The sequence below is a fragment of the Eulemur rufifrons genome, chromosome 22 (assembly GCF_041146395.1).
Source record: "Eulemur rufifrons isolate Redbay chromosome 22, OSU_ERuf_1, whole genome shotgun sequence".
NCBI classification, from domain to species: domain Eukaryota; kingdom Metazoa; phylum Chordata; class Mammalia; order Primates; family Lemuridae; genus Eulemur; species Eulemur rufifrons.
Window position 1 is genome coordinate 860,701 of NC_091004.1, and position 22,501 is coordinate 883,201.

Below are 22,501 nucleotides of genomic sequence, written 5' to 3' on the forward strand. Positions count from 1 at the left end.
AAATGACATTATACCTGATACAGAATTGAAAACGTTTTTCGTTTTTTTTTTTTTAATATGACTGGGAGGATCAACGTGGAAAAGAAATTCAAGTGTGTTTTTTCCTGGCGTGAGATGGTTTTTTTTTTGCTCGGTCTAGAGGTACTAACGAGAGGAGAGCGACGTCAAGGTCATTGCCGTCGGGAAGCGCGACAGGCAGGATGGTGACGGGAGGTTGCAAGGAGATGACGGGGACCCACGCAGGGTGTGGCAGTCCCCGTCCCCGCATCCCAGCCCTGTGCCCTCAGCCACCCACCTGCACCTCCAGGGACCATGAGCATGTGGGAACTGCATGCCCACGCAGCGGGAAACCACGTTCTAGTGGCTTCCGTGACTGCAAAAATAAATAGGGTCGTAGACACAGAAAGCAAAAGGGGATCGAGTTCAGCCACCGGAGGGGGTTGACGCAGGACGCATCGGGCCACTGGAAGGCGTCTCGGCGGCAGGCTCGGCTCTGGGGTGCAAGCGTCGTCGGCCTGCGCTCACCTCGTGACAACAGGGTTGCAAGCGAAGGCGTCAAGAAAGCAGGGCAGCTGCTCCTCGCACTCGGCCGGGCCGCGGGGCCGCCGCCTGCTGCCGTGCCGTCCCCCTGTCCGCCTTGTCACCGGTGCCGGTCCCCGAGCAACGGCGCCGGGGACAACGGGCACGGCTCAGCGTGACACGGTGACAAGGGAGACGGGACAGCAGCCGGGCTAGCCTCAGCAGCCTTTCGGCGTGATGTCCAGGCCCGATGACTTTGTGATGGCCAGGGTGGTGAACACCTGGGCAAAAGGAAAAAAAAAAAACAAAAAAAAAAACAAATATACAGAGTTACGCGTTAGCAGTGGTCTAAGAAAACGCATGCTGATAGAGCAGTGTGGAATCATCGGAAATACAAATAAAATAAAAAAAAAAAAAAAAGAAAAAGAAAGAAAACGCACGCTGAATATTCCATTGACACGATGCCTTTAAACACACAAAGCGGTGAGTCACGCAAAATCTGAGAATGTGTTTTCTGATCGTTTTTCAAACCACACCCATGGAAGCCACTTAAAAAAAAACCTCTCCTGGGCTGGGCACAGTGGCTCACGCCTGTCATCCCGGCACTCGGGGAGGCCGAGGCGGGAGGATTGCTTGAGGTCAGGAGTTCGAGACCAGCCTGAGCAAGAGCGAGACCCCGTCTCTACTAAAACAATAGGAAGAAATTAGCTGGACAATTAAAAAAAAAAAAAATATATATATATATAAAAATTAGCTGGGCGTGGTGGCACATGCCTGTAGTCCCAGCTACTCCCCCAGTCCCAGCTACTCCTCCAGTCCCAGCTACTCCCCCAGTCCCAGCTACTCCCCCAGTCCCAGCTACTCCTCCAGTCCCAGCTACTCCTACAGTCCCAGCTACTCCTCTAGTCCCAGCTACTCCCACAGTCCCAGCTACTCCTCCAGTCCCAGCTACTCCTCCAGTCCCAGCTACTCCCACAGTCCCAGCTACTCCCACAGTCCCAGCTACTCCCCTAGTCCCAGCTACTCCCGCAGTCCCAGCTACTCCCACAGTCCCAGCTACTCCCACAGTCCCAGCTACTCCCACAGTCCCAGCTACTCCCGCAGTCCCAGCTACTCCCGCAGTCCCAGCTACTCCCGCAGTCCCAGCTACTCCCACAGTCCCAGCTACTCCTCTAGTCCCAGCTACTCCTCTAGTCCCAGCTACTCCTCTAGTCCCAGCTACTCCCACAGTCCCAGCTACTCCTCTAGTCCCAGCTGCTCCCACGGTCCCAGCTACTCCCACAGTCCCAGCTACTCCTCTAGTCCCAGCTACTCCCGCAGTCCCAGCTACTCCTCTAGTCCCAGCGACTCCCACAGTCCCAGCTGCTCCTCTAGTCCCAGCTACTCCTCTAGTCCCAGCTACTCCCACAGTCCCAGCTGCTCCTCTAGTCCCAGCTACTCCTCTAGTCCCAGCTACTCCCACAGTCCCAGCTACTCCTCTAGTCCCAGCGACTCTCACAGTCCCAGCTGCTCCCACAGTCCCAGCTACTCCTCTAGTCCCAGCTACTCCCACAGTCCCAGCTACTCCTCTAGTCCCAGCTACTCCTGTAGTCCCAGCTACTGGGGAGGCCGAGGCAGGAGGATCGCTTGAGCCCAGGAGTCTGAGGCTGCTGTGAGCGAGGCTGACGCCACGGCACTCTAGCCCGGGCGACAGAGCCAGACTCTGTCTCAAAAAAAAAAAAAAAAAAATTAATTAAACCTCTCTGTTTCCTACCTCCCCGCAAGTGGGGTGAATTCCAACGGTCTCATCTAGCAGCCGCTTTGTGAGCCTGCATTTCATCGCGACGGCAAATCCCTGGGTCATCTCGCCGGCGTTTGGCCCGAGCACGTGAAATCCTACCACCCGGTCCTTTAACACAGGGACAAATCAGACAGAAACCCGGCGGGTGAACGGTCTGAGCCGGAATCCGTTCCCTGCAAGCTCACAGCTAAAATTCACGGCGTCCGCTCTAGGGAAAGCGCTCCAGTGTTCGAGCGAGCGAAAAAACGCTACCGTGAAACTGAGTCACTGGAAGGATCTGGTAAATGAGCCAGGAAATGCCCATGGAGAGTTAATTTGCACTCAAATCTACTAGAACAACCCATTACCCACTGCGTGACGGAGTTCATTAGTACGATGTCGATTTCCCAATTATGCTGAGACAGGGCGACACAGCAACAGAGTAAATCTGAATTCAAGTCCAATGTTGGAATAATTCTAAGGCGGCAGGTTGTGCTGGAGACGCAGAGATCACCAGCCCAGGCAGCAGGATGCCCTGCTCCTGGCGTCAGGCTGCGGCCGAGCAGTGGCCAGGCCGGGCGCGCGGGGGCTCCCGCCTGTCATCCCGGCACTCGGGGAGGCCGAGGCGGGAGGATCGCTCGAGGTCAGGAGTTCGAGACCAGCCTGAGCAAGAGCGAGACCCCGTCTCTACTAAAAATAGAAAGAAATTAGCTGGACAGCTAAAAAAAAATATATAGAAAAAAAATGAGCCGGGCGTGGTGGCGATGCCTGTAGTCCCAGCGACTCGGGAGGCCGAGGCAGGAGGATGGTTTGAGCCCTGGAGTTTGAGGCCAGCCTGGACAACATAGCAAGACCCCATCTCTACAAAAAAGAAAAAAAGAAAAATGAGCCGGGCGTGGTGGCGCATGCCTGTCGTCCCAGCGACTCGGGAGGCTGAGGCAGGAGGATGGCTTGAGCCCCGGAGTTTGAGGCCAGCCTGGACAACATAGCAAGACCCCATCTCTCCAAAAAAGAAAACAAGAAAAATGAGCCGGGCGTGGTGGCGCATGCCTGTTGTCCCAGCTACTCGGGAGGCCGAGGCAGGAGGATCGCTTGAGACCTGGAGTTTCAGGCTGCTGTGAGCGAGGCTGACGCCGCGGCACTCTAGCCCGGGCGACAGAGCCAGACTCTGTCTCTAAATTAAATTAAATGAAAGTATTTCACCTTCCAGTGACATTACATACGTGGTCCAATTTATTGCAGATGATCTTCGCGTAGCAAACATTGTTTTCCCTGCCAGCCACTGTCCACTCAAGGGGGCAGAAGAAGCTGTGATACACCTGGAAGACAAAAGACGAAGATTAATGTATCTGAAAATCACTCCTTGAGAGGCTCTTTGATTCCATGAAGACCGGGGCATGGCCTTCTACATGCTCCCTCTCGGGCGCCTGCGACCTTTGGACCTTAATTTCCCATTAATTTCAAAATGTTTTCAAACGGAGCCTTAAGTCCATAATTATCCCCACCCATTTTCCAAGACCCAGGTAAAAGTTCACGACTGCAAAAAGGACGGCTCATCAGAACAGGGAGCTAATTAGAAACACTGAGGAAATAATGTTCTCTAAGTGTAAACTTTGAAAACAACTGCCTAAAATAATCTCATAAGGTTTTACTTTTATTTTTTATTATTTTTTTTTTTTTTTTGAGACAGAGGGTCACTCTGTCGCCCAGGCTAGAGTGCCGTGGTGTCGGCCTCGCTCACAGCAACCTCAAACTCCTGAGCTCAAGCCATCCTCCTGCCTCAGCCTCCCGAGTAGCTGGGACGACAGGCATGCGCCACCACGCCCGGCTCATTTTTCTTTTTTGTAGAGATGGGGTCTTGCTATGTTGTCCAGGCTGGCCTCAAACTCTGGGGCTGAAACCATCCTCCTGCCTCAGCCTCCCGAGTAGCTGGGACGACAGGCATGTGCCACCACGCCCAGCTTATTTTTTCTATATATATATTTTACTTATCCAGCTAATTTCTTTCTATTTTTAGCAGAGACGGGGTCTCGCTCTTGCTCAGGCTGGTCTCGAACTCCTGACCTCGAGCGATCCTCCCGCCTCGGCCTCCCAGCGTGCCGGGATGACAGGTGTGAGCCACCGCGCCCGGCCTGGGAGATTTTTATTACCTGTAACTCAAAAGTCCTAACTTATACATTATACTTCCCTCTTTCCTCAACCGTATTCTTCTTCTTATCAGTTTGATAGAGAGAGGGGGTTTGAATTAATTTCTCATTCTCCTAAAATAGGAATATTATTTCCTACAATACAACCACTACAGTAACGTGCAAAACGACAAAAATAAAATCGTGGCTGTAACGACAAACAGGTCGTTAAAAGAGAAATCGTTAAAAAGGAAATAATAAAACACAGGCTTACTTCTAGATTCTCTTTTTTATAGACTTCGATGGCTTTCTCTTCCGAGAGTCCACAGCAGCCGTATTCCAGAGGGGTGAACACCGTGGTTGGAACGTTAATATAATCACACTGAAACAAAAACAAATCACAGTGTCTTATCATGTGATCCTTTTCTTGCAGCAAAAATCTGTTATTGCCTATATTTATAAAAGGAACATAAATGAGTCCAGTTAAGGGTGACTGATTCTTTTTTCTTTGTTTTTTTGGAGACAGAGTCTGGCTCTGTGGCCCGGGCTAGAGTGCCGTGGCGTCAGCCTCGCTCACAGCAACCTCAGACTCCTGGGCTCAAGCTATCCTCCTGCCTCAGCCTCCCGAGTAGCTGGGACGACAGGCATGCGCCACCACGCCCGGCTCATTTTTCTTTTTTTCTTTTTTGTAGAGATGGGGTCTTGCTATGTTGTCCAGGCTGGCCTCAAACTCCTGGGCTCAAGCCATCCTCCTGCCTCAGCCTCCCGAGTAGCTGGGACGACAGGCATGCGCCACCACGCCCAGCTAATTTTTTTTTGTATATATATATTTTAGTTGTCCATATAATTTCTTTCTATTTTTAGTAGAGACAGGGTCTCCCTCTTGCTGAGGCTGGTCTCGAACTCCTGACCTCGAGTGATCCTCCCACCTCGGCCTCCCAGAGTGCCGGGATGACAGGCGTGAGCCATTGCACGTGCCTGGCCTGATTCTTTTTATATTTTATTTAGAGACGGGGTCTTGCTATGTTGTCCAGGCTGGTCTCCCCAGAGTGCTGGGATCACAGGCAGGAGCCACCGCGCCCGGCCAAAATCGTGATTTTGATGGCGATAGCATCTCAAAAACAACAGGGAGAAACTCACCTTTTCCAAGGAGGCCCCGAAAAGCCTTCGGGCCAGGAGCTTCCCGGCCCGTATGGCAACGGGGGTGAGCTCCGGTTTCCCCTCCAAAATGTCCCCGATGGCATAGACGTAGGACACGTTCGTCTGCTCCATGTCGTTGACAGGGATTTTGCCGTTCCTGTTAGGTTTTTGGAAAGGGGAAAAAAAAAATAATTACGCCCGACTCTGTACGGCCGGATGACCAGCGCTGCTCCCAGACTGAGCACACAGGGAAAGAGCTTCTAAGAACTCGTGCACCTCGGTTCTATTTGCCTACAAAGTCAACGACTTAAGTTAACAAAAGTTTCTGTAGCTCGAAAAGAAAAATCTGCCTGGTGAAACTGTGCGGGCTTCCTGGATGCCTAGGAAATTTCCAGACTTTCCCTGCAGCTGCACCTGGAGCTTTAGGATTTTTCCTCCTCGCCTGACCAAGGGCATGAAAAGTCCCTCTCAATCATAGACGGTAGGTGACTATATCTGCACCATTATTTTTATTTTTTATTCTTTTGAGACAGAGTCTGGCTCTGTGGCCCGGGGCTAGAGTGCCGTGGAGTCAGCCTCCTCACTCACAGCAGCCTCAACCTCCTGGGCTCAAGCAATCCTCCTGCCTCGGCCTCCCGAGTAGCTGGGACGACAGGCATGCGCCACCACGCCCGGCTCATTTTTCTTTTTTTCTATTTTGTAGAGATGGGGTCTTGCTATGTTGTCCAGGCTGGCCTCAAACTCCAGGGCTCAAGCCATCCTCCTGCCTCGGCCTCCCGAGTAGCTGGGACGACAGGCATGCGCCACCACGCCCGGCTCATTTTTTCTATATATATATTTTTAGTTGTCCGGCTAATTTCTTTCTTTTTTTAGTAGAGACGGGGTCTCGCTCTTGCTCAGGCTGGTCTCGAACTCCTGACCTCGAGCGATCCTCTCGCCTCGGCCTCCCAGAGTGCCGGGATGACAGGCCTGAGCCACCGCGCCCGGCCTTAAATGACAATTTCTAAGAGGTGCTTGTGCAGGATGAGACCACGTGTACTTACTTGTCATTAATTTTGACACCGATCTTCTCCAGGCCTATCTTCCTGGTACAGGAGTCACGACCAATTGCCAACAAAACCTATATTGATAAAAGGATCAAAAACCACCAATTACCCACATCGGTAATGAAACAGGCGATGTCACTAGGGAGCCTTCAAACATTAAAACGATAATAACAATGTCACGAAGAGCGTATGGCCAATAAATTTGGCAGCTTAGGTAAAACATTCCTTAAAAGACAAAATTTACCAAAGTCACGCACACAGAAGTCTGAATAAACTTAAGATATGGGTTAAATTGGGTCCCTTCAAAATTGGGATGTTGGAATCCTAACGGCAGGGACCACAGGGTGTGACTGTATTTGGAAACAGGGCATTTAAAATGGTAATTAGGGCCTAATGAGGTCGTATACATAATCCAACAGGACTAGTGTCCTTTAAGAAGAGAAGACAGAGGCCGGGCGCGGTGGCTCACGCCTGTCACCCCGGCACTCTGGGAGGCCGAGGCGGGAGGATCGCTCGAGGTCAGGAGTTCGAGACCAGCCTGAGCAAGAGCGAGACCCCACCTCTACTAAAAATAGAAAGAAATTAGCTGGACAGCTAAAAATATATAGAAAAAATGAGCCGGGCGTGGTGGCGCATGCCTGTTGTCCCAGCTCCTCGGGAGGCCGAGGCAGGAGGATGGCTTGAGCCCTGGAGTTTGAGGCCAGCCTGGACAACATAGCAAGACCCCATCTCTACAAAAAAGAAAAAAAGAAAAATGAGCTGGGCGTGGTGGCGCATGCCTGTCGTCCCAGCTACTTGGGAGGCTGAGGCAGGAGGATGGCTTGAACCCAGGAGTCTGAGGTTGCTGTGAGCTAGGCTGACGCCACGGCACTCTAGCCCGGGCAACAGAGCCAGACTCTGTCTCCAAAAAAAAAAAAAAAAAAAAAAAATGAAGAAATGTATAAAATACCTAATTCTCCGGAAGTAGCCACTGATGACATGTGGATATATGTGTGTCCAGATTTTGTTCTATACGCAGTTTCACACACGTATGTTTTACCGTGAACCCTCTCTACGTATCACTGCAAACTCAAACGCCAGCAGCCAAACTATTTTCCGTATTTATTATACTCTGACGAAGAATGAAGACGTGTTAATCCCGGTACAATTTTTCCAGAAGCTTCAGCTCTGCTCATTTATGAGCGTGTTGAATCACTTAGTGCTGATTAAAAAAATAAAAGAAAAGAAAAAACTTACCGTGTTATATATTCCATCTATGGTTTCTGGCCCGTCGGTGGATTTAGCCACTACCTTCAGCTTCCCGGGCGAACCTTTCTCCAGCTGTTGAACCTAGTAAGGATAAATAACGCAATGATTCTATCTAAAAGTGACCCAAAACAGAGAGATCAAAGGCTGTGTACATGTGTGTACGTGTACATTTGTGTGGGGAAGGGAGTGTGTACGCGAGCGGGTGTATTTAAGATTTCTGGACCAGCCAGAGACAGAGACACATGGGCTGTCACAAGTGACATTCTGGGGGTAGACACGAATTAACAAATCGGCGGAAATCAGAAGGAGAAATGAAGGCAGGCTCCCAGATGTTGGCTGAGCACCGTTGTACACTGTGGTACCATTTACTTAGTGCTGGGATGGGCCAGGAAGGTTAGCAGGGCGGCGCACTGAGCTAAAAAAAAAAAAAAAAAAATCCAGAGTTTCATTTTTGTCTTGTTAAACCTGGAATGCACAGGAGGGATTCAAGGAGCCGTATCCGGCAGGCAGGTGTGGAAATGAGCGTGGAGTTCGGCAGAGATGCCCGAGCAGGAGATCTAAATCTGAGAGGCGTTGGCATTTGGATGACGCTTACAACTACAGGCCTAGGCCGGGCACGGTGGCTCACGCCTGTCATCCCGGCACTCTGGGGAGACCAGCCTGGGCAACATAGCAAGACCCCATCTCTAAATAAAATACAAAACGTCAGGCCGGGCGCGTGCAGTGGCTCACGCCTGTGATCCCAGCACTCTGGGAGGCCGAGGCGGGTGGATCGCTCGAGGCCGGGAGTTCGAGACCAGCCTGAGCAAGAGCAAGACCCCGTCTCTACTAAAAATAGAAAGAAATTAGCCAGACAACTAAAAATAGAAAAAATGAGCCGCGCCCGGCTGCAAATACTATTTTTAACACGATGCTAGTTCAGACTGAGTTATTTAATGAGATGGAGCAAGGAGGGGTAAAATAAAAATATTAAAGAGCGAATCAGAAAGAAAACCAAAGGAATTCCAGACGTCATTCGGACTTACCATGACAGGTACGAATTTTCTGAGGAACTTCACGCCGTGGCGCTGCTCCATGTAGGAACTCACTTTCTTGGCCATTTCCTGGTCGAAGCCACGAAGGACGATCGAGCGGACCATGACGGTGACATCCAGGCCCAGGCCAGCGAGGAAGCCGGCGCATTCCAGGGCAACGTACGAGGCCCCCACCACCAACGTTTTGCCAGGGCAGTAGCGCAGAGAAAAAAGATCATCGCTGAAAAACAGAAGTTAAAAAAAAGAATATCTATGCAGGCCGGGCGCGGTGGCTCACGCCTGTCATCCCGGCACTCTGGGAGGCCGAGGCGGGAGGATCGCTCGAGGTCAGGAGTTCGAGACCAGCCTGAGCAACAGCGAGACCCCCGTCTCTACTAAAAATAGAAAGAAATTAGCTGGACAGCTAAAAATATAGATAGAAAAAATGAGCCGGGCGTGGTGGTGCATGCCTGTAGTCCCAGCTACTCGGGAGGCTGAGGCAGGAGGATCGCTTGAGCACTGGAGTTTGAGGCCAGCCTGGACAACATAGCAAGACCCCATCTCTACAAAAAAGAAAAAAAGAAAAATTAGCCGGGCGTGGTGGCGCATGCCTGTAGTCCCAGCTACTCGGGAGGCTGAGGTAGGAGGATCGCTTGAGCCCTGGAGTTTGAGGCCAGCCTGGACAACATAGCAAGACCCCATCTCTACAAAAAAGAAAAAAAGAAAAATGAGCCGGGCATGGTGGCGCATGCCTGTCGTCCCAGCGACTCAGGAGGCTGAGGCAGGAGGATCGCTTGAGCCCTGGAGTTTGAGGCCAGCCTGGACAACATAGCAAGACCCCATCTCTACAAAAAAGAAAAAAAGAAAAATTAGCCAGGCATGGTGGCACATGCCTGTAGTCCCAGCTACTCGGGAGGCTGAGGCAGGAGGATCGCTGGAGCCCAGGAGTCTGAGGTTGCTGTGAGCGAGGCTGACGCCACGGCACTCTAGCCCGGGCGACAGAGCAAGACTTTGTCTCAAAAAAAAAAAAAAGTTAAACGGTTGATTTAATTTTACCTCGTAATACAGTACTCTTTATCTCCTTGGATCCCTAAATACCGCGGTCTTTGACCCGTTGCGATGACAAATTTTGCAGCCGTGTGACACGTTTCCTGTCCTTTCCGATGGGTCGCCTTGAAAAAAAAAGAACAGCGAGATCTCCCTTGTTTATTCCACCAACGCCGTCGAGGGTCGCGCGACCTGGACAGAAACAGTCACCACCCTCCACGGGGCTGCTCGTTCCACGGGAACAACGGACGTGCACAAATGCATAACGTAACGGTTTAAACACCCGCGTGGGAGCTAGGAGTCTTCAGGGAATATTGATCAGTGCACGACAGTGGGAACGGGGTGGCACGCAGGAAAGCCAAGCGAGGGTGGCTGCAAGGAAGGAGTGACGGACTGTCTGGGGGGAAGCGAGCAAAGTCAGAGGATTCTGGAGCCATGGGGACCACGGGAGAGGCAGGTCTGGTTGGGGAAGGCTGGGCTTATTCGACCACGGGTGCCAGGCAATTTCAGAAACAAAACTCACGGGCATTTTGTGCCGTGTTGCACGTGGCTAACGCAATTCAAGCTGGCCCATGCCAGGCTTTAAAAGAAGGGCAGCTTTCGAGACACCACCTTGCAGCTTTCGGAGCTGAGCTAACGACGGGCTGTGGAGTCATCTAAAATCTCACCCCCGGGATCTCCCGCCGGGCCGGCCAAACCAAGCACAAAAATCAACGGGATGGGGAGGATGAGCGTCTGATCGTCTTTCCTAACTGCGATTTGAAATGTCTGTGTTGGCCGGGTGCGGTGGTGGCTCACGCCTGTCATCCTAGCGCTCAGGGAGGCCGAGGCGGGAGGATCGCTCGAGGTCAGGAGTTCGAGACCAGCCTGAGCAAGAGCGAGACCCTGTCTCTACTAAAAATAGAAAGAAATTATCTGGACAGCTCAAAATATAGATAGAAAAAATGAGCCGGGCGTGGTGGCACATGCCTGTAGTCCCAGCTACTCGGGAGGCTGAGGCAGGAGGATGGCTTGAGCCCAGGAGTTTGAGGCCAGCCTGGACAACATAGCAAGACCCCATCTCTACAAAAAAGAAAAATTAGCCAGGCATGGTGGCGCATGCCTGTCGTCCCAGGTACTCGGGAGGCTGAGGCAGGAGGATCGCTGGAGCCCTGGAGTCTGAGGCTGCTGTGAGCGAGGCTGATGCCACAGAACTCTAGCCCGGGCGACAGAGTGAGACTCTGTCTCAAAAAAAGAAAAAAAAATGTCTGTGTTGAGACGTGCAAATCAAAACCACAATGAGATATCGCTTATCTCCCGTGAGAACGGCCTTTATCTAAAAGTCCCCCAAAACAATAAATGCTGGCGTGGATGCGGAGAGACGGGAACACTCGTACACGGCGGGTGGGACTGCAAACTAGCGCAACCCCCGTGGAAAGCAATGTGGAGATGCCTTAAACGGATTCAAGTAGACCTGCCATTGGATCCAGCAATCCCGTTACTGGGCATCTACCCAAAGGAACAAAAGACATTCTATCACAAAGATACCTGCACCCCAATGTTTATAGCAGCACGATTCACCATTGCGAAGACGTGGAAACACCCCAAGTGCCCATCCATCCATGAGTGGATTAATAAAATGTGGTCTATGGACACCAAGGAGTTCTACTCAGCTGTAGGAACCAATATGGCGCCTCTTGTGTCTTCCTGGATGGAGCCGGAGCCCATTCTACTAAGCGAAGTATCCCAAGAATGGAAAAACCAAGCAGCACCATGTACTCACCATCAAACTGGTTTTAACTGATCAACAACTAAGAGCAAATTTGGAATAACCTTGACCGGGTGTCGGGCAGATGTGGGTGGGGGGAGGGGATGGGTGTGTTCATACATGACGAGCGCGACGCCCACCGTCTAGGGGACGGACACGCTTGAAGCTCTGACTCGGGGGGCGGTGGCGGAGAGGGGGCCAGGGGCAGTATCCGTAACCTAGACATCTGTACCCCCACGATATGCCAAAATAAAAGAAAAAAAAAATAAGAAAAATCAATAAAATGTGTGTGTTCATCAAAATGACCTCATTTGCCTTAGGCACGGATCTCGTGATATGTTGCCAACGTTACAGATATAAACTTATCTAATACTACTTTTATCAATGGTTTTATGAATAATATATATATCGGAGTTCTAGTGAAGGTTTCGTTGTTAAAAAAAAAAAAAAAAAAGGATTCCAGTCATATAAAATTTTGATCTTTTTAATATTTTGAACTTTCAACTGTTTAGTCTAAATATTTTCTCTTTTAAGATGGCAAGGAAAAAATCAAAGGCACATAACTTTAAAAGTTAGTTTTTTTTTTTTTTTTTGAGACAGAGTCTGGCTCTGTCGCCCGGGCTAGAGTGCCGTGGCGTCAGCCTCGCTCACAGCAGCCTCAGACTTCTGGGCTCAAGCGATCCTCCTGCCTCAGCCTCCCGAGCAGCTGGGACGACAGGCATGCGCCACCACGCCCGGCTCATTTTTCTTTTTTTCTTTTTTGTAGCGATGGGGTCTTGCTATGTTGCCCAGGCTGGCCTCAGACTCCTGGCTTCAAGCGATCCTCCTGCCTCAGCCTCTCGAGGAGCTGGGACTACAGGCATGCACCACCACGCCCAGCTCATTTTTTCTATATATATTTTTAGCTGTCCAGATCATTTCTTTCTATTTTTAGTAGCGACAGGGTCTCGCTCTTGCTCAGGCTGGTCTCGAACTCCTGACCTCGCGCGATCCTCCCACCTCGGCCTCCCAGAGTGCTGGGATGACAGGTGGGAGCCCCCGCACACGCCCAGCCTGATTTCTTTATATTTTATTTAGAGACGGGGTCTTGCTATGTTGTCCAGGCTGGTCTCCCCAGAGTGCCGGGATGACAGGCGTGAGCCACCGCACGCGCCCGGCCTAAACGTTCTTTAAAATACAATTTTTTCCATCTAGCCAGACCTGTGGAAGGTACGAACCCTGGGGGAGAAATGGAACGCTTACACATGGCTGTGTGTGTGTATGTGTGTGTGTGTGCGTGTGTGTGTGTGTGCGTGCGTGTGCGTACATGACAGCTACGGTCTTGAGTGTGCAACATGGAGATTTTGTTCAAGGCAGGTGCAGTCACAAGCAAAGGCAATGAGCAAGACGGGAAACCCAAACCGTACCTTTATTTTGTGATGCTCCACAAACTCTCCGAGGGCGTTGAGGTAGGTCACGGCCTTTTCCCGCAGGGACAGCCTGGAGCCCCAGTTCAGGGACCTGATGTGGCTCTGAATGGCGTCCACCATGGTCTCCCAGTTGTGCCTCGCTGAGGAGAGGCCGTCAGGGTGAGGACGGAAAAGCGAATTTTACTTTTCACGCTGCATGATACGCAACACTACACGTGAGTCACGCTATACACGTTGTCTAGAGGCGGGCAGGGAAAATTAGCAACTGAAATCTTTTTTTTTATACCAGCTACGGTTCCTACCTGTTCCCGGTGTGCATTGCACATCATATGTAAAAAGCAAAGTTCTGTAAACAAGAAAAGTAGGCAAGAGGCCAGGGAGGAGAAAATGGCGGACAATGGGCCTCGTTTGGCAATGCCCGCCACGGTGCGAGGCAGGAGGGTCCAATGTCCTTGGGGACCTTTCCTGCTGTTTCCTTGGCCCCTTAGATGGGGAGAAGACCCCCAAGTCAGGGAGCACGGCAGGCCCCTCTTGCCAGACGGCGGTCCCACGCCCGCTGGGCTCGCCGGACGGAGGTTTCATGACATTGAACATGTCACGTTTCTCTGCAACACACGTGGTCGAGGACCCTGCTGGGCGATTCGTCCCGCCGCCTACGGCTCCCTAGAAAAGCCCCCCGGTCACCTGGGGACATGGGGACGTGGGGCTGCAGGGACACAGATGTCTTTTCCAGTCCTCTCCGTTCCCGCAGGCCCACGGAGAGCGGGCTCGGAGGCACGCGTGTGTGTGCCTGGTGACAAAAGTGTCACCAAACACTGCAACACGCACAGCTTTCCGCAAAGGCCATCAAGACACCTCACCCAGCGAACACCTGCGCAGGACGACACCCGCCCCGCGGCTGCCTGCCCGGCCCCAGCCCGCCGTGGTCCTCGCTGTCCCCCTTTGCAACCAAGGGACAATCATTTGGGAACAATCACGACCCCCCCCTCCCTTTGAGACGCGGAGGCTCTGTCTTCCTTTCCGTCCCGGGCCACCCGCATCGCGGATTGTGACATGGCCCCTTCCCCGAGCAACGCCCGCTCCCGGGGCGGTGCCCCGTTCTTGCAAGAAATCTGAAAATACTGATAATTTAATCTTTCTGAGGGTCTGGAATTCCTATCCAGGAAATGATCCCCCCGGCCTCGGCCATTGCAGGGTGGCCCACGAGAGCGAGGCCCTCTTTGCATCCTCCGTGCCTGGATGACACACGGACGAATGTTTGTGAAACGAATTGCAAACTCAAATATAAAAATGCAAATCGCAGCAAGCGTTTTTTTTTTTTTTTTTTTCTTGAGACAGAGTCTGGCTCTGTCGCCCGGGCTAGAGTGCCGTGGCGTCAGCCTCGCTCACAGCAGCCTCAAACTCCTGGGCTCAAGCGATCCTCCTGCCTCGGCCTCCCGAGGAGCTGGGACGACAGGCATGCGCCACCACGCCCGGCTCATTTTTCTTTTTTTCTTTTTTGTAGAGATGGGGTCTTGCTATGTTGTCCAGGCTGGCCTCAAAATCCAGGGCTCAAGCGATCCTCTCGCCTCAGCCTGCCGAGTAGCTGGGACGACAGGCATGCGCCACCACGCCCGGCTCATTTTTTCTATATATTTTTAGCTGTCCGGCTAATTTCTTTCTATTTTTAGTAGAGACGGGGTCTCGCTCTTGCTCAGGCTGGTCTCGAACTCCTGACCTCGAGCGATCCTCCCGCCTCGGCCTCCCCGAGTGCCGGGGTGACAGGCCTGAGCCACCACCGCGCCCGGCCGCGGCGAGTCTTTATCTAGAAAATTCGTTCCTCCTTCTTTTCCCCGTCTCTGCCGTCACTCACCTTGCTGATTATATTCCCAGCCAAACTTCCGCGAGTCCTGCAAAGCCTGCCCTAAAAGGGCCGCCTGATGCATGAGCTTCTTAGGGATACAGCCCACGTTTACGCAGGTGCCCCCCAGACCTGAGAGAGAGAAGGACGGTTGTAACGTTTCATCCGCGTGTGTGTGCGTGTGTCTGTGCGTGTGTCTGTGGTCTCTCACACACGCACACAGCGTTATCATATTAAAACATTCGTGACAAGCTTGCATGGAGATATAGACAACACCTCCCTCCGAACTGATCACACCAGGGATGAATCCAAGCTTTTAACCAAGGAGCCGTGGCCGGAGACCCGGGGATGAGCGAAAATACGGATGGGAAAAGTTTTCTGGGGGCCAGGTGTGGGGGGGCTCACGCCTGTCACCCCGGCGCTCTGGGAGGCCGAGGCGGGAGGATCGCTCGAGGTCAGGAGTTCGAGACCAGCCTGAGCAAGAGCGAGACCCCGTCTCTACTAAAAAATAGAAAGAAATGATCTGGACAGCTAAAAATATATAGAAAAAATGAGCCGGGCGTGGTGGCGCATGCCTGTGGTCCCAGCCACTCGGGAGGCTGAGGCAGGAGGATGGCTTGAGCCCTGGAGTTTGAGGCCAGCCTGGACAACATAGCAAGACCCCATCTCTACAAAAAAGAAAAATGAGCCGGGCGTGGTGGCGCATGCCTGTCGTCCCAGCTCCTCGGGAGGCCGAGGCAGGAGGATCGCTTGAGCCCAGGAGTCTGAGGCTGCTGTGAGCGAGGCTGACGCCACGGCACTCTAGCCCGGGCGACAGAGCCAGACTCTGTCTCAAAAAAAAAAAAAAAAAAAAAAAAAAAAAGTAATGATGAAATGATTACACTCACTGACTCAATCAACTATCGTGCAGCTCTTAAAGTCATCACTGTAAAACCGATGCAGAGACACAGAAAAATGTTCATGACAACTTTAGGGACCATGACACGGTCTACACAGCTGTGTAACAGGATTAGCACACACGTGCAAAAAAACTACGGCAGAAGCATAAGAACACAAGGGTCCTAGAATTCTTTTTTTTTTTCGTTTTGCAAACTCTCACTCAATAATTTTTCGATTATCTCTCCAGCGTCACTACCTGTTAACTGTAATCTGAGACTTAATTCCCTCCTTTACGAAAACAGGCTGGTCGTAGCTGTTGAGGTTGTTGGGAGGATTAAATGAGATTATATACGGTGAACAATGGCAAGTAAAGCGCAGAGAACAACAAAGAAAAACGGCTTACCCCAGGATGTCCCTTGAGGTGACGGGACCACAAAGTCTAGCACCATCACTTTTTTTCCCAAAATAGCAGCTTCCTGCAAAAAAAAAAAAAAAAAAAAAAAAAAAGGCTACATATAAAGATCTCATCATTTTCCCTGACACACTCCCCCAATTTTTCTCTCCGCTAAAGGACAACAGACCGTTTTTGTGGGATAACAGAGTCTTTTCCCAGAATTAAACTTGCCATTACGATAAAAACTTAGATCGCGACATTGTAATTATTTTTCAGCAGCAGAAATGCTCACGGTCATCACCAGGAAAATGATCTCGGAGTATAGATGTCGTCGTAGAGTAGCGTTTCTATGGTCATACCTTTGCACACGCAAGGCCGCCGGAACCACCGCCGATGACAATGAGGTCATATTCGTATGCCGAGTCTTCCTTAAGGAGCTTCTGTAACAAGCCGCTCTGATGGGCCTACGGTTTAAAGCGAGGTGAAAGAGTATCGCATGACTTCAAAGTTTCAAAACCATTTATTTATTCCTATAATTTCTTTCTCTTTTTAGTAGAGACGGGGTGGAGGTTCTCGCTCTTGCTCAGGCTGGTCTCGAACTCCTGACCTCGAGCGATCCTCCCGCCTCGGCCTCCCAGAGTGCTGGGATGACAGGCATGAGCCACCGCATGCGCCTGGCCTGATTTTTTATATTTTATTTAGAGACGGGGTCTTGCTATGTTGTCCAGGCTGGTCTCCCCAGAGTGCTGGGATGACAGGCGTGAGCCACCGCCGCGCCTGGCCTGACTTTTTATATTTTATTTAGGGATGGGGTCTTGCTATGTTGCCCAGGCTGATCTCCCCAGAGTGCCGGGATGACAGGTATGAGCCACCACCGCGCCCGGCCTGACTTTTTATATTTTATTTAGAGATGGGGTCTTGCTATGTTGCCCAGGCTGGTCTTCCCAGAGTGCTGGGATGACAGGCGTGAGCCCCCGCGCCCGGCCTCTTGTTATGTACTTTTTAAAATAAAATGGAAACAAACAGCCCTGAAGAACATACAGTACTGTGATTCCTACCTGGAACGTCCGGTCACACCCGCCCACGTGGACTTTATTCACAAAAATATTGGGCACGGTTTTCTGATTAGTGATCTCTGATAACACTTCTTGAACACCGGCCCCATCATCTAAAGGATAAAAAAAATCAAATAAAAATTTTGAAAACGATCCAAACCTTTGTGAGCTGAAGTGTTGCAACATCCAAGTGCTCACATGTACGTACCTGTAGAAGTGTGTTATATAACTTGGTAAAACGGTGACTCAAGAAGGGAAAACTCCCGTGCTTTTAAAGGAAACTTTAAAAAATAAAGGTCAGTCTACTGATTCCTTTTAAAAGAAATAATCCCAAATGAGATTTTCATATACAATTCAATGACCACGGCAAGATAAACAGATAAGAACTCTCTTTAAAGAGAAACACATCAAGATAAAATCTGTTGTAACAATAACTCAGAAAATGTTTCCTATGATGAATATTATAGCAGAAAAATCTTTATGATCACCGTCTAAAATTTATCCTCCATCCCTAAAGATAAAACTGGGCCATGACTTCCTTTTTATTTACTTATTTTTTTGTTTGAGACAGAGTCTGGCTCTGTCGCCCGGGCTAGAGTGCCGTGGCGTCAGCCTCGCTCACAGCAACCTCAGACTCCTGGGCTCAAGCGATCCTCCTGCCTGAGCCTCCCGAGGAGCTGGGATGACAGGCATGCGCCACCATGCCCGGCTCATTTTTTCTGCATATTTTTAGTTGTCCAGCTAATTTCTTTCTATTTTTTTTAGTAGAGACGGGGTCTCACTCTTGCTCAGGCTGGTCTCGACCTCCTGACCTCGAGCGATCCTCCCGCCTCGGCCTCCCCGAGTGCCGGGATGCCAGGCGTGAGCCGCCGCACGCGCCCGGCCTGATTTTTTTATATTTTATTTAGAGACGGGGTCTTGCTATGTTGTCCAGGCTGGTCTCCCCAGAGTGCTGGGATGACGGGCGTCAGCCACCGCGCCTGGCCCGGGCCAGGACTTCTTAAGAATACCTTATTCGGTATCTTCCATCTCGTTGGTATTTACCACAAAGAACGCTACGCCGTAACCGTTCTACTTACCAACTTGATCGAGTTCCAGGACGTTACATCCGACGCCCAGAGATGAAAAGAGATCTTTAACCTGTAACAAAAAATTAGCTAAGTTTCATTCCCACGGAGGATTCCACAGCTGTGAAATAGGGTTGCCCGGAATAAGAGTTTCCTTAGGAATAGGAGTGTTTTCCCCTTTCCTCAACACACTTTCCCAGAATAATCTCAGCCCACCCCTTTGCCTTCTTTTGACTCTGTCGTGTGACTCCGAGATCTCCATCTTTTGCCCAAACCTCTTTCCTGAACTCAAGACAGGCGACATGTATTTTTCCACCTGGAGGTCTGGACCTCTCAGGCGACACCCCCAAAATGCAACTGATCTTCCACGTATCTGTTCCTCTTTCTGCATTTCCTTTCAACACCCGTTAAATCATTCGGCACATTTTTATCCACCCAGCACCTTGAAGGGGGTCACCTACTGTCGTAAGCACTCAAGATATAATAATGAACAAGACACAGTCCCTGTCCCTTGGGTAGGGAAACGGTCAAGGGAAGTGACAATGTATCCCATTCTCTGGTGGCTTGAACAACCAGAGCCTTGCTACGCAAACAGGGGCCGGGAACAGCGGCACAGCCGGCTCTGTCGCCCGGGCTAGAGTGAGTGCCGTGGCGTCAGCCTCGCTCACAGCAGCCTCAGACTCCTGGGCTCAAGGGATCCTCCTGCCTCGGCCTCCCGAGTAGCTCGGACGACAGGCATGCGCCACCACGCCCAGCTAATTTTTCTTTTTTTCTTTTTTGTAGAGATGGGGTCTTGCTATGTTGTCCAGGCTGGCCTCAAACTCCAGGGCTCAAGCGATCCTCCTGCCTCGGCCTCCCGAGTAGCTGGGACTACAGGCATTCGCCACCATGCCCGGCTCATTTTTTTCTATTTTTACCTGTCCATATAATTTCTTTCTATTTTTAGTAGAGCCAGGTTCTCGCTCTTGCTCAGGCTGGTCTCGAACCCCTGCCCTCCAGCGATCCTCCCACCTCGGCCTCCCAGAGTGCTGGGGTGACAGGCGGGAGCCACCGCACACGCCCGGCCTGATTTTTTTGTATTTTATTTAGAGATGGGGTCTTGCTATGTTGCCCAGTCTGGTCTCCCCAAAGCGCTGGGATGACAAGCGCGAGCCACCACGCCTGGCCTAAGCGGGTTATTTTTAAACTCCGAGTACCTGCATCTTCAAAAAATAATAACAATAAAAAATAATAATGCTTGATTCCTAGCTCGCCCCCCAAAATTACGGAGCTGACGTCACCTCCTATTAATTCTACCATCCTGACAACCGTCCTTTTTCTTCATTTTTGCAAGACGTGGCTGGAAACCGAGGCTGGGCGGAGCGCTGCAACCGGGGTCAAGGTCACCCCGGGAAGAAGGGGGATTGGAACCCAGCTCCGGCCAACCGCCCCTTTACCAAGCCAGAACTTTTTAAAAAAATCATCTTTTTTTCTGTCTTGATAAACTCTTTGCTACCAGGCAGCGGGGGGGGGGAGGGGGACCCCGTGGGCACGGGCTGCGCAGGACGGGGACCTCCCGGGACTCCCACCGTTGTCCCCGGAGCCCGGTGGCGTCCCCGAGGCGGGACCGGCGGGGACTTCCGGGGGCGGGACCGGCGGGGACCTCGGGGGGGCCGGGACCGGCGGGGACCTCGGGGGGGGGGGGGGGGGGCGGGACGGCGGGTCACCCGGGGGCGGGACGGCGGGGGCCCCGGGGGGCGGGACGGCGGGGGACCCCGGGGGGCGGGACCGGCGGGGACCCCCCGGGGGGCGGGACCGGCGGGGACTTCGGGGGGGGGGACCGGCGGGGACCCCGGGGGGGGGGGACCGGCGGGGACCCCGGGGGCGGGACCGGCGGGGACCCCGGGGGCGGGACCGGCGGGGACTTCGGGGGCGGGACCGGCGGGGACCCCGGGGGCGGGACCGGCGGGGACTTCCGGGGGGCGGGACCGGCGGGGACTTCGGGGGGGGGACCGGCGGGGACCCCGGGGGGCGGGACCGGCGGGGACCCCGGGGGCGGGACCGGCGGGGACCCCGGGGGCGGGACCGGCGGGGACCCCCCGGGGGGCGGGACCGGCGGGGACTTCGGGGGGCGGGACCGGCGGGGACTTCGGGGGGCGGGACCGGCGGGGACTTCGGGGGGCGGGACCGGCGGAGGCTCCGGGGGGCGGGACCGGCGGGGACTCCGGGGGGCGGGACCGGCGGGGACTTCGGGGGCGGGGGGACCGGCGGGGACCCCGGGGGCGGGACCGGCGGGGACTCCGGGGGGCGGGACCGGCGGGGACCCCGGAGGGCGGGACCGGCGGGTCACCCGGGGGCGGGACCGGCGGGTCACCCGGGGGCGGGACGGCGGGGGACCCCGGGGGGCGGGACGGCGGGTCCCGGGCGCAGCTGTCGCCTACCCGCGCGCTGTGGGGACAGTAGCTCTTGCTGAAGATCACCACCCGGCTGCTCTCGATCAGGGCCAGGACGCGGCGCCGCAGCTCCTCGCGGCCCTCGGGCGGGCGGCTGGTGCCGGGCGACGACAGGCGGGCGCGGCGGCCCGGCGGCGACGACATCGGGACGCCGCGGACGCGGCCCAGGGGGCGGTTGGGGACGGCGCCCGCATTGCCCAGCCTCGGCGACTTCGGCGCCGGCGGCGGCGACGGCGGCGGCGGCTGCTCCAGGGCTCCGCGGTCGCCCAGGCCGGGCCTGCTCGGAAACCCAGGCGCGGACGGCGGCGGAGTCGGCGACGGCGACGAGACCCGGGGCTGAGCCGCCGCCAACGCTGCCCGCGCCGCCCCGCCCGCCACCGGCCTGCAGCCCGCGCGCGGCCGCTCGTCCCGCCCCGGACACGCCCCGGACACGCCCCCTTCTGCAGTTTGCGGGCGGCCGCTCGTCTAAGCCACGCCCCCGACCCGCCCCTGCCACGCCCTCGCCTGTAGCCAGCGCGCGCGGCCGCTCGCCCCGCCCCCACAACGCCGCCGACACGCCCCCTTCCGCACTTTGCGGGCGGCCGCTCGTCCAAGCCCCGCCCCCGACCCGCCCCTGCCACGCCCTCGCCTGCAGTCAGCGCGCGGCCGCTCGCCCCGCCCCGGGCACGCCCCGGACTCGCCCCGACACGCCCCCTTCTGCACTTTGCGGGCGGCCGCTCCTCCAAGCCCCGCCCCCGACCCGCCTCTGACACGCCCACGCCTGTAGTCCGCCGGCGGCCGCTCGCTCTCGCCCCGCCCCCGGCACGCTCCGACACGCCCCCGCGTGCGGTCCGCGGGCGGCCTCTCTTCCCAGCCCCGCCCCCGACACGCTCCGCCCCGCCCCTCCTCCCCATCCCGCGCATGCGAACTAGGCCGCCTGCCCCCAGCCGCGCGGGGGCGCGCTGCCCTGCGCTGGGGGCCGGTTCCCGGCTTGACCCTCTGCTCTTCCGGGGGTCGTGCGTGCGTTCCCGGCCCGCCCGCCTCTGAACGCTGCCTTGTCCCCTCCTGATCCTCAGCAGCCCCTGGAACCGCCTTAAAATACCTGTTCTGCAGGGGAGCAGGGATGTCTCGTCTTCTTAGAGTTTCTCTATCACACAAGCTCCAAAAAGATACTGAGTTGATGAAACCCCAATAAAGACACTGCACCCCCAAGCCCAGCAGATAGGCCCTGGTCCCTGCCTGGCGGTCAGGTGTCATCTCCTGACACTCTCCCTGTGGTTCACTGTGCTTCTAGCTTTGTTCCTGGGTCGCAGGACATCAAAGCTGCCTTAGGGTCTTTGCACGTGCTCTGCGTCACTTTTGGAGGATGGTCTCCTCTCTAAGGGACTGAATGTCTGTGTCCCCCCAAATTTCACACGTGCAAAGGCTGGAGCCCTCATGACTGCCTGGCTTGCATTGTCCCTGCCCCGTGGGGACACAGTGACACGCAGTCTGCAACTGGGATAGAGGGTCCTCACCAGAACCCAGCCGTGCTGGGACCTCTGGGCCTTCCAGCCTCCAGAACGGCGGGAAAGAAACTTCCGTTGTTTTTAAGCCAGCCAGTCCCAAAGTACTCGGTTCCTGCAGCCCCACTGCAGTGACATCCTCTCCAGCAAGTCCGGCTCCCGTGGTCAGCCAGGTCATGGCTTCGATGTCCCCTTCTTAGGGCACATTTTTGCTGCGGACCCCAACTGGAGTCCCCCCTGGTTTTCCCATCGATTTCAAACGGGCTCTAGTTCTTTCATAGCACGTTCATTGCAAC

The 22,501-nt window shown here is 54.1% G+C and overlaps 1 protein-coding gene across 3 annotated transcripts; it reads right to left on the reverse strand.

The window, feature by feature from the left end:
* Positions 1 to 338: 338 nt before the first annotated feature.
* On the reverse strand, positions 339 to 20,931 carry TXNRD3 (thioredoxin reductase 3). 3 transcript variants are annotated; one of them, XM_069497682.1, is made up of 16 exons: positions 20,710 to 20,931; positions 18,302 to 18,362; positions 17,226 to 17,335; positions 16,527 to 16,631; positions 16,177 to 16,249; positions 14,907 to 15,026; positions 13,052 to 13,194; positions 9,908 to 10,023; positions 8,864 to 9,092; positions 7,827 to 7,919; positions 6,588 to 6,664; positions 5,545 to 5,701; positions 4,679 to 4,786; positions 3,502 to 3,597; positions 2,273 to 2,407; positions 339 to 800 (listed from the first exon to the last, which is right to left on the reverse strand). In XM_069497682.1, the coding sequence occupies exons 1-16, from the start codon at positions 20,863 to 20,865 to the stop codon at positions 738 to 740; spliced, it is 1,842 nt and encodes a 613-aa protein (XP_069353783.1). In that variant the 5' UTR covers positions 20,866 to 20,931; the 3' UTR covers positions 339 to 737. The 3 variants fall into 3 exon arrangements, with proteins under 3 accessions (XP_069353783.1, XP_069353785.1, XP_069353784.1); XM_069497684.1 differs by lacking the exon at positions 20,710 to 20,931 and adding an exon at positions 19,858 to 19,880; XM_069497683.1 differs by lacking the exon at positions 4,679 to 4,786.
* Between the last annotated feature and the right edge of the window lie 1,570 nt (positions 20,932 to 22,501).

Coding starts and splice junctions, on each gene's coding strand:
- TXNRD3 (XM_069497682.1), bottom strand. CDS start 20,865: ATGTCGTCGCCGCCGGGCCGCCGCGCCCGCCTGTCGTCGCCCGGCACC. Junction 18,363..20,709: donor ACTGTCCCCACAGCGCGCGG/GTAGGCGACAGC, acceptor TTTTTGTTACAG/GTTAAAGATCTCTTTTCATC. Junction 16,632..17,225: donor GGTGTGACCGGACGTTCCAG/GTAGGAATCACA, acceptor TTTAAACCGTAG/GCCCATCAGAGCGGCTTGTT.